Here is an 11,839-nt window from a genome sequence, read left to right as displayed (position 1 = left end):
CCAGGCACAATATTAGTCTCTGAAGATATCAACACGCATTGACTCCTGATACTGCAGTCCAGGGACTTATAGTTAATATTGCCATTGAGCTGACAGGTATTCAAATATCCTTCTATTTCACCAGTTCCAAAGCAAACCATGTTATGTCATGGGAAGGACTCTGATGTTAACCTGGTTCCTTGCAGGGATCTGAAGTTAGATAACGTCATGTTGGATTCAGAAGGACATATCAAAATTGCTGACTTTGGGATGTGCAAGGAACACATGATGGATGGAGTCACGACCAGGACCTTCTGTGGGACTCCAGATTATATCGCCCCAGAGGTAGGAACCCCAGTGATCGTTTTCTCAACCATGACTCCCAAACTCTAAACACAGCCCTCTCATGGGATATGGGGTCACTGGTGAATCATGAAGTCAGTGCATGGTCACAACCACTAAATGGACTAAACTGGACAAAACAGACTAAAATAGAGGAAATAGGAGAGCCCATTGCACATAGTAAGGTTGTGTCTTGCTTCCTGGAACTGTTGTTTGCTCCATGTGAGCCAGTTGCTTGGGAAAATGTATTTGTTACATGGTCGTGGTCAAAATCATTTAAGAAACACTTGGCTGGGCGCGGTGGCTCACGCCTGTAATCCCAGCACTTTGGGAGGCCGAGGTGGGTGGATCATAAGGTCAGGAGTTCAAGACCAGCCTGGCCAACGTGGTGAAACCTCATCTCTACTAAAAATACAAAAAATTAGCCAGGGATGGTGGTGCACACCTATAATCCCTAGCTACTCAGGAGGCTGAGGCAAGAGAATCTCTTGAACCCAGGAGGCAGAGGTTGCAGTGTGCTGAGATCATGCCATTGCACTCCAGCCTGGGTGACAGCAAGCCTCTGTCCCCCCAAAAAAAGAAATACCGTTGAGTGGAGGGAATTACTTGTGAAAATACTCTGCCTGGAAGGCGGGGTGAGACGGGGGTTGCAGTGATGGTGTATTAGCAGCATCGCGGTGATGACTGTTCTAAACTGCATGTTGTCTGGTCTAGGAAGAATGTATCAGTGTGGTTCTAAGCAAAATGGTTCCAGGACGTGTATCTTGACAGCAGCGGCTGTGCTGCTCTGCTTTTGTTATAACACTTACTGAGGATTTTTTTTCCTGTTTTATGAAACATCCCACATGCCAATGATAGAATGGGTTGTCACTGTAGTCACTGTAGAGCCAACTTTCCATCCACACACAGTCCTATGGATGCCACAGTTTTTTCCCATCTGTACCCAGCATGGTGGAGACCAATGGATCCAAAGCTGAGCTGGCTTCAGCTCTTCACAGAGCCCTCAGATGAGCTGTTGGCAGCCGGTCTCACATTTATTCAACAGATTACCCCATGCATTTATCTCAGAGACAGTAGGGATAGTGAAAAAGGCACCCACAAGCTCAGAAGTCAGACCCATGTGAGCTTCAATCTGGAATCTGTTATTTACAGACTGTGGGAACTCGGGTGAGTTACTTAACGTCTCTGAACCCCGTTTCTTCAGCAGCACCTTAGGGATAATATCCTCCTTGTAGAATTGCTGTGTGGACTGAAGTGCCTAATACAACGTTTTGCATCTAGTAGACCCTCCATAGTCATTATTCCAAAAGGGAAGCTGCTTTTTATTCCTTTGTGAAGACCTTGTAGTTTTATGATATTTCAAGACAGCGTGGACACATAGACTTCATTTAGAAACTTAAATTCTGAATCGCATGGCCAGAGGTGATACGTGATCTTGCTGCATAACTTACTGGGATTTTCCCCCAAAAGAACTCCCTCATTAGTACCTACAGACATGAGGTGAAATTAAATAGTCTTATTTTTCAAATATGAGGAATAGACAGGGTACTGTCAGAAATACAACCTCTTGATGTAGTATTTATTCTGAAGCCTGTTACTAAATGACAGGTATTAAGCAGGCTGTGATTGTGAGCCATTCAGGCTTCATTGAACAATTCAGCAGATGCTGTAAAAGCTTAGTGATGGGGAATGGCAGCTTTTTTAGGAATAAAGGTGGCGTTGAACCTCATTTCTATTAAGACCAGGTCTCTCCTCTTCCGACAAATAGCTCCTTGTGTTCAGTAACACCTCAGCTATCTAATAACACCAGGAACAACAGTGTCCAGTAGAGACAAAATTTTCCACATCATTAAGGTTTGTCCATTTGAGTGTCTTTTCTTTTTTTGTTGTTGCGGTTCGGTGTCATTCACGGTATGAGTTCTTGTTGCCACTGTAACAGATAACCACAAACTCAGCAGTTTAAAATAACTCAGATTTATTATCATGTGGTTCTGGAGATCAGAAGTCCAAAATCAGCCTGACTGGACTAAAGTCAAACTGTGGGCAGGGCTGGTTTCTTCTGGAAGCTTTAGGGGAGAACCTGTTGCCATCCATGACTTTTCCAACATCAAGAGGCCACCACCTGCATTCCTTGGCTCGTGGTGTCTTCTTCCCTCCCCCATGCAACGTAGCATCTTCCAATCTCTCTGTCTTTTCCGACTACAACCCTCCAGCCTCCCTCTTCTCCTACAAGGATCTTTGGGATTATATGGGGCCCACTTGGATAATCCAGGATCATCTCCCTAGCTCAAGATCCTTAACTTGCCTCTGCAAAATCCTTTTTAATGCATAAAGGTAATAGATTCACAGGTTCCAGGGATAAGGATGTGGACATCTGTGGGGGAGAGGGGACTTAGTCTATCACACTTGTTATATGTTGGAGAACCTCCTCACCGTCCTCAACAGGGACACCTAAACACACTTCTGTCATGTCTTGGTAACTTCGGGCCTCTTCATACACAGAGAATACTCTGCTCTTGCTCTAGATACTTTCACATCTGAAGCCTTCATTCCCCTCCTTACATCTACTGTACAAGCAGTAATAGAGGAAGTGACCACCTTCTATTGTCTACCGTGTGCCAGGCACATGATAAACTTTCTCTTGGCTGGGCACAGTGGCTCACTCCTATAATCCCAGTGCTTTGGGAGGCCAAGGCAGGTGGATCAGTTGAGGTGGAAGTTCAAGACCAGCCTGGCCAACATAGTGAAACCCCATCTGTACTAAAAAATACAAAAATTAGCCGGGTGTGGTGGCAGGTGCCTGTAATCCCAGCTGCTCAGGAGGCTGAGGCAGGAGAATCGCTTGAACCTGGGAGGCAGAGATTGCAGTGAGCTAAGATCGTGCCACTGCACGCCAGCCTGGGCAACGGAGTGAGACACCGTCTCAAAAATAAATAAATAAATAAATAAAATAAACCTTCTCTCATTTAATCCTCATGACAAGCCCCACAGGGAGGTAGCATCAGATCTGTGTTTCAGATGAAGTGATAGAGGTGGTTAGTAACGTGTCTAAGGCCACGTTACTGAGAAATGCCAGAATTAGGCTTTGATCCCAAGCCCAGGTCACCTCCAAACCTTTGCACTGCTCACTACACTAAACTGCTCGAAACTTGAGCGACTCGTGTCCAGACAGCACTCTGCGTGCTTACTGTGCTTAAGCATGGTGCCACGAGGGATACAAAAAGACATCAGATGGCCCTTGCCCTCCAAGTGCTTTCAGTTTATAAGAAGTGACATCATACTGACCAGCAGGAATGAAAATCTATATGTGGATTCCAGTCGGCTTTCGTTGAAAACATCAGGCACCACTGCTTTGGAAAATCACCTTAAGGTTGTTTCACCTTTTTTGTTGCCTTGCTTTTTTTTTTTTTTTTTTTTTGAGACAGAGCCTCACTCTGTTGCCCAGGCTGGAGTGCCACAGCTCACTGCAGCCTCAACTTCCTGGGCTCAGGGGATCCTCCTGCCTCAGTCCATAGGTTGCTGGTAGTACAGGTGTGTGCCACCACCTGTGCCTAGCCTGTTCCAGCTTTTGCTAGCATTTTTTCCTCATAAGTGTTCAGTAATTTGGCATATTTGGCCACACGAATACTTACAGTATAGAGAAAGATCAGATAGGTTCAAGGTTTCAAAATGTGTAGAAAGGTTAAAATAATATTTTGTGTGGAAAATTCAAAATGTGTGGAAAGGTTAAAATAGTATTTGTCCTCTGTGCAAATACTCCTGTCAGGCAAAGACAAAATCATTATCTCGCATGGCATTATCCTTAATAGGCAAAGCGGAGGCTTAAGTATTTATGGCTATTTGTTCAAAAACCTTGAAATCGATTAATACCTTAGCATCTCCTTAGCCAGCGAAGCCGAGCTGAGGCAAAAAATGTCACTAACAGATGAGAGTTTGAAGTTGAAATGGACACCCACAGAAGGAGCACTCATCAGAAAATGATTCCTAAAGCTGACACAGAGGGTCCTCTTTGCTTTGACATAGAAAGAATTCTTCAGGGTCAATGAGAGTCCTTGAGCAGGCCAAGCAAAGGCTTCATTTGGATTTAATCCATCTCTGAACCTTAGTTATTTTGGGCGTGTGAGATCCAGTCACAAGTCAAGTAGATCCCAGCAGCCAAGAATCAGGCTCCAGACACTAGCATTGCACACTCTCGCCTGGAAGAAAGAGAAGCAGGAAGAGTGTCTGCTTCTGGCCTGTGTCCCGAGAACCCCCTACTGCAGTGAGAGCAAAGCTTTTCATTTTATTTATTTTATATAATTTTGTTCTAAGAACTTTATTTTTTTAAAGACAGAGTTTCGCTCTGTCGTCCAGGCTGGAGTGCAGTAGCAATCATAGCTCCATGCAGTCTCAGTCTCCTGGGCTCAAGTGATCCTTCCACCTCAACCTCTTGGGTAACTGGGACTACAAGCATGTGCCACCACACCTGCTAATTTAAAAAAAAATTTTGTAGGGATGGGGGTCTCGCTGTGTTGCCCAGACTGGACTCAATTTCCTGGGCTCAGGCAGTCCTCCTGCCTTGGCCTCCCAAAGCACTAGAATTACAGGCCTGAGCCACTGTGCCCGGCCCTGAAGTGAAGCTTTTTCAAATGTGCCATGTAGAGTCTTCCTCACAGCATTGCTATGGCGGGAGCTACGTTAGACCACACACAAAGGACATCACCCGTGATACACTGACTTCTCTGCACCAACCCACCTGAGCACTTCTGACTTGCCACATGTTAGTATGAGCAGAAGTTCAGTGACTTGCCCAAGGTCACATAGCTGGTAAGAGCAAAGGTGGGATTTGGATCCGAGATGTTCTGACCGGAGCCCATACATTCTTTTTACCTGTTGCATTGTCTCCATAGATATGGAAGAAAAAGCAGGTGAAAGTGAGCACTCAGTTTGGGCCATGTTTTCTTGGCCACTCACTTATCTCAATGTGAATCAGGGACCTGAGTCATGATCAGAGATGCAGTGAATGATGCAGAATTGCATTCCAGCTATTAACCCCAGGGAGATCCCTTAGAAACCAAGGGTGATCCAGCCACACGCAAGCCCCTCCCCAGCACATGGGCATCGATCTGTTGGCATATTCAGGGTGCCCCCCGAGTGCTGGGCACTGTTCCAGGCTGGGGGGTGCCGGGCCAGAAAGAGGAGCCCAGAGGAGAGCTGGGAGGAGGGCCTTGGGGCTGGAGGCAGCTGGAAATCAGTGACTGCAGCCCAGGAGGACTGTGGATTTTGAGAGGTGGACAAAGCAGTATTCTCGGCAGTAACAGATGGTGCCTCCAACACGGTTGAAATTTCCAGGGAAGAAGCTTGCAGATGTGGTTGCCTGCCCTGCAGCCAGCTGCCTATCAGCAGATGGGCACACTCCTGGGAGGACTGGGGGCTGCATGGGTCCAGAGAGCTGAAGAGCCATTCTGGGGTCACAGCTTCTGCGTTCCCACCCTACAGGAATGCCAGCCCAGTGATGCCTGGGACAGCAGCCAGATACTTGCATTTTTATGTAAAATACACCTAATTGTTCCAAGTTGGCCCTAACATATATTTTTTGACATGTGTATACAAGTGAAATTCAGCCAGTGGGCTATCACCTGTGACCTGTCTTTTTGAGGTCAAGAGTCCTATTAATATTTAGGGGGAGCATATTAAAGATGGGAGGAACAAAGACCAAGGGATGTCCATAGAGGTGGAAGCACTAGACAGCCGTCTCGTTCTTGGACCCCAAGGAAGGCAAGTGTTCATGAAGTTAGGGTGGCCAGGGACTGAGGAGGTCCAGCAGACAGGAGTGGGGTGGGCAGAAGATCTAGCCACAGGGACCCGATGATCCCTGAGAGAGCAGTGTTGGTAATGACGCTGGGATGGGGTGAGCGTGAGCATCAGCAGCGCAGCAGGAGGACCTTCCTTTGAGGACATCTGTCGTAAATGGAAGGAAAGAAAGTGGACAGTCACTCCCAGGAAGGCAGGCTGAAGGAAGCATCATTTACGTTGCAGAAACTTGAGCCAAAGTTTCTAAGCCAAAGGGGAAATGCCAGAGAGAGAAAGAGGGGGAGGGAGGGAGGGAGGAAGGGAGAAAGAAGGAATGGGGTACCCGTGGTAAGGAAGCCCTTCCCTCTCAGCTTCAGGAGGAAGGTGAGGGCCACACAGGAGACCTCACGGTGGCAGGAAAGCTGAAACCCCCTCCCTGGCCGGTCTGCATCTTCAGAGGGTGACACCAGGAAGGGCGGGTATTAGGTATCTTGGCTCTGAATTAGGAATCTTGGAGAAGCCAAAGCCTTCACAGGGGCCCCAAGACCCTTTAGCACCTGGCCCTCCCCCCATTCCCTCCCTGACCTTCCCCCCCGCCCTCCACCCCTCTGGATCTCTCTAGACCCGTTTCACTAGCTCCCTTTCCACTCTCCAATTTGCTAGACCCCTCCATCCTCAAGCCAGTTCCTCTTCTTTTTCCTTCCACCCAGCATGTCCCACCCCAGGCATCTGCTCAGAGATCACCTTGGGGAAGCCCCCTGCCCTGGTGACCCTATTTGAACCTGCAAACCTCCAGTCCCATCCAGGACTGCTGACCCCTGTCCCTGCTGTTTTTCCATGGCACTCATCCCCGTTGTTGGGACAAAGATGTACTCCTGAATTGATTTTCAGTCTATCTCACCAAGCTCCATCACGGGCAGAATTTCATCTGGTGTTGGCTGCTGTGCCCCCACCCCAGGGTCTGGAGCAGTGCCTGGCACTCAATATGTACTTGGCATGGGTGCCTGCAAGCTGCGCTCCTGGATGTGGCCACCTAGGAATCTGCAGGGGAGACACTGCAGGAGGACAGAGAAGAAGCCTTGGAGACTGAGAGGGGTTGAACTCTTTAGCCAGGTGATTGGAAGGGTGACTTCCAAGGCCGTCACAGGTGTGGGGCTGATGGTATGTGACAGTGCAGAGAAGGGCCACACTACCTCATGTCATTGGCTGAAGAGAGCCAGCAGGTTGGGGGACCTGAGTGTCTGAAGGTCGATGGGACATCATCCCAGGTCCCCCAGACAGCCCCAGCTGACCCCAGAGACTTCTCCTGGCCTCTGGGGAAAGGATTGTAGAGAGGGATAGAAAATAAGAGTATCTAAAAGTTCAAAGAGAAAATAACTCATGTGGTATACACGCAGCCGGGCAGTCAGGCAGTAAATTAGCACTCGCCACCAAGAAGAAAGGGGGAGAATGAGATACAGGGAGAGAAAAGCCAATCAGCACTAGCAATGGCTCCTCTGAGATCAGCTGCTTCTGAACCATGGGCCCCACGCCAGCCCAGCACGGGCAGGAGCAAAGAAAAGCACTTGATGAAAGAAACAGAATGATAAACCAAAGGGCGGCTTTCTTTCTATCAAAGGCCAATTTCCCTCTATGGAGGGTCATGGTCCAGTGACTCCAGCGTTGCAAGAGAGAAAATGAAGCCGCCGCTTTCCCTCAAAGAAATATTTGAAGAGCCAAAGCCAGGCTTTCCTTTGGGGTCTTCTTTAAGTTGTGCGATTCTCAGATCTTTTCTAAGAATTATGTTGGTTTTATTATCTCATATATTGTATTGTCTGCCTACAGCTCTTTAACTGTCTCATAATTCTCCCGGCCTTGGAGTTTAATCAGTTTAGCCTCTTCTCTAGAGCACTGGGCACCTTCTGCGATATTGTGGACTATGAAACAAATGTGGCCCGCTCCTTTCTTCTGAGCCCCCCCACTTCCAATCCTTCCTCCAGAAGTAACCAGCTCCTGGTGGATTCGCTGCCCCTTCGCAAATGCCTGCTACATCCCAGACCAGGGCTGAGCACCTTGTTTATTTTGTTTAATCCTGAGTCAATTCTAATTCCTAGATGGTGAAACTGAGGCACAGAGATTTGTTAATTTTCCCCACCTCCCCAGTTCAATGCAGACTTGGTTTTGAACACAGGACTGAGCAACTTTTCCCTGCAGTGACTGTTACCCTGGGAGGAAGGGCCTGCAGACATCAGCTCCAATGCTACCCAGACAACATGTCACTCCACATGTGCCAGTGAGCTGCTCTCACAGGCCTGTTACTGGCTTTCAGAGCTCAGATAATGCTCTGTTAGATTTTTACTCCTGGTATTTGGCGGCATGCATTAATTAGCCCTTTATTTAGGGATTTGCTTAAATCCTGTAAAAGTGGGTCAGAGATTTCTGAGCTTTATTTCGCCTCTTTCTTTGTAACATTGCCCAGGCGATGGCAAGATGGAGGTTGGTATCATGAGAGATTACTAACATTTGTTCATTTCTTGCTATGCACCGTGCACTTACGCCTGTTATCACATTTAATTCTTACAATAGCCCTCTAAGGTAAGTGGTATTATTCATGCTTTACAAACACTGTAAAGGAGACTTGGAGAGGAGAAGGGACCTGCTCAGGGCTCACAGATGGCACATGGCAGGGGCAGAATGCTGGCCCGCCAGCCTCAGAGCACAGGCTGGCGCCCTGATGCCATCCACGGCCAGTTGCCCCCTCAGTGTATCACTTATTGCCCTGTCTCCAAATCATATCTGTAGAGATCCACTAGACTTTGAGACTTCCTGGTTCTGGAAAATCTTTTAATCCAGCTAATAAAGCTCTTACGACACAAGTTATTCCTAACTCACACTTCATTCCTTTACCATACAAGCAGTTATTTTGTTCTGATGCATAATTAACATTTTGCACAACTTCTCTGCTGACCCCAGAGGAGGCCTGAGATGAGCAGGATCCTATAGGTGGGTGCTGAGCTGGAACTCCTGCCCAGCTTTTCCCTAGCACCTGCTACACCCCTGCCACCCTCAGAGGGAGAGACCAGGGACAAGGTTGCTGCTTCCTTCCTCCCAGGAAGCATGGCTAGGGGGGTCTCAGGAAACTTACAATCATGGCAGAAGGGGAAGCAGGCACATCTTCCATAGCCAGAGCAAGAGAGAGAGCAGGGAGGTGCTACACACTTTCAAACAACCAGATCTCATGAGAACTCTGCCACGAGAAAAGCACTAGGCGGATGATGCTAAACCATTCATGAGAAACTGCTCCCATGAGCCAGTCACCTCCCACCAGGCCCCACCTTCGGCACTGGGGATTACATTTCAACATGAAATGTGGGTAGGGACACAGATCCAAACTGTATTATAAACTCTGGCTACAGTACTATTTTAAGAACTTGGGGTGACATCTGTATAATAGGGTATAATCACAGCATCTTCCTAAAAGCCCAACTTTGAGGGCTCAGTGAGTCTGGCCATAATGACTTAGCCTGCCTCAGAGGGAGCACTCTGGAAAGCCTTGTCCATTATTTGGCAGTTGTTTCAATTATCTATTGATGTGTAATCGCCCCAGAACATAATGGCTTAAAACAATAATCACGTTGGGCTGGGCGTGGTGGCTCACACCCATAATCCCAGCACTTTGGGAGGCCAGGGTGGGAGGATCACCTGAGGCCAGGAGTTCGAGACCAGCCTGGCCAACATGGTGAAACCCCATCTCTACTAAAAATACAAAAAATTAGCTGGGTGTGGTGGCGGGCACCTGTGTAGTCCCAGCTACTCAGGAGGTTGAGGCAGGAGGGTCACTTGAACCTGGGAGGTGGGGGCTGTGGTGAGCCGAGATCACGCCGGTGCTCTCCAGCCTGGGCAACAGCAAGACTCTGTCACCAAATAAATAAATAAAGTTAATGCTGCGATTCTTGGAGCCGGGGCCTCCATCAGGTCCCAGCAGGTGGACTCCTTGCTGCTGCAGGGACATCTCTACCATGGCTCTGCTGAGACTGGAGGCCCCAAGGTACCTTCCAGCTATTGGCCAACGCCACATGGGTTCTCCTCTACCTGGTCCTTCTTTCCCTGCAGCCACTTGTCACTGAGCTTCTTGACATGGTGCTGGCTACTAAAAGGGCAAAAACAGAAGCCACAGGCTGCTGAAGTCTATACCTGGAACTGAATTGTGTTACTTCCAACACATTCTGCAGGTCAAAGACTGTGAGGACCAGGCAAGAGGGCCCCTGCCTTGTGTTTTAGAGCAGAGCTGAGCAAACTTTCTCTGCCAGAGACTAGATAAAAAATAGGCTTTTCCTAAATCTTAATTTTAGATTTTTGCCAAGAGGCAAAATTGAGCAACTGTTCTTGCCAAAATCATTTTACATTTAAAAATGTAAAAAGCATGCTTAGCTCACAGGCTGTACAAAGACTGGATTTGGCCTACAGGCTATGGTTTGTTAAGCCCTACCTTAGTGGGCTCTCCTCTCACCACCAGTCCCCAGACTGGGCTCTCCTTATAGGGTTAGAGTCTGCAGGGCCAATGCTCACTCAGAGCCTGCTCTCCAACCCCTTTTAGACAACAACCTGGGTACTCAGAGCCTGGAATTCCCTTCCAGGGCCTCTTTCCAAGATCCATCCTTCCTGTGAACACCGCCCTGCTGGCGTATGCACTCCTGTGGCCAGTGGAGGAGTCAGTGGATGGCTGTTTGCGGGGGCAGTGGGATGCAGTTAGACATGCAGGTTGGGGTGCTACGATGGAAAGGGCCTGGGAAGAGAAGTGGGGTGGGCCATGTCAATAGTACATTCTTAGGCCTCCACATACTGGAGTGGAATCTCAGGGGTCCATGAATTCTTAAGTCAAACTTGGCCTTCCAGGTCCTTGGGAAATGTTAAGGACGGAATTGCACCTGTCAGATCAGGGCCCCACCTTGATGAGTTCATTCTCCCCTAATTACCTCCCTCAAGGCCTTACCTCTACAGAACAGTCACACTGGGGGTTAGGGCTTCAGCACACGGGTTTGGCGGCGGGGGATGCAATTCCAAGGTCGGGTGACCCAACTCAATTAGATGACGTTTTTCTAGACCCAGTCACTCCACAGTCACCTTCCCGATTTCTGCCAGGATCAGCTAGCCTTACCAAAGAGCTAAAAAGAGATTCATCCCAAACAAGAGCTTCCTTGGAAGCATTCCATGAAGACTTGAAACGGTGCTGCCTCCCACCACCTGACCCAGTATTGTCAGTGCCTCCTCTGAGGATCACAGAAAATCGCACCCCACACCCCCTCAGTGCACATTCCAGACTTGGAGAAGCGCGGCATGGGGTGGCGGTGGGGAGAACACCTTTCTGCCAGATCAAAAGCCCAGCACTTTATTCAGAGTTTTATTTATGGCTCCTTCAGAAAGTTAGTCCAGTCACGCCTCCTTAATAACTGCCTCATCACACATGATTCAGGTGTCCTGGGGCCACTTCACACTCCTGGCTTCCTGGCCCAAAGCCCAGGAGACCGCTGAACCCCACTGCCTGGCATTATTTGCGGGCGAGACACCACTGGTGAAGTGTTTGTCTTTTCTTATGGCTTATTTTATTGAAGGTTGTTCTTTTAGTCAAACACCTTTTCAGTTCTTTGTGTTTGCTGAGCACCCAGGGCTGTCTCACCCAGCCTTGAATTGTTTCCAGGCACCTTGCAAGCCGGTATTGTACAGTTCTTTTCTGCACAGAAAAAGTACAGACTTCTGGTTTCCAGTC

At 48.3% G+C, this 11,839-nt stretch overlaps 1 protein-coding gene across 2 annotated transcripts in view; it reads left to right on the top strand.

Moving 5' to 3' along the window:
- PRKCA (protein kinase C alpha) overlaps positions 1 to 11,839 on the top strand; it is a 498,125-nt gene that overhangs the window by 432,456 nt on the left and 53,830 nt on the right. For both annotated transcript variants that reach the window (XM_004041114.5, XM_063706165.1), the window contains one exon: positions 186 to 324. In XM_004041114.5, the coding sequence (XP_004041162.1) occupies positions 186 to 324 (139 nt within the window). The remainder of the gene's footprint in view (positions 1 to 185; positions 325 to 11,839) is intronic.

The sequence above is a fragment of the Gorilla gorilla genome, chromosome 4 (assembly GCF_029281585.2).
Source record: "Gorilla gorilla gorilla isolate KB3781 chromosome 4, NHGRI_mGorGor1-v2.1_pri, whole genome shotgun sequence".
In the NCBI taxonomy this organism is placed as follows: Eukaryota; Metazoa; Chordata; class Mammalia; order Primates; family Hominidae; genus Gorilla; species Gorilla gorilla.
This window is presented reverse-complemented; position numbering and strand designations above follow the sequence as displayed.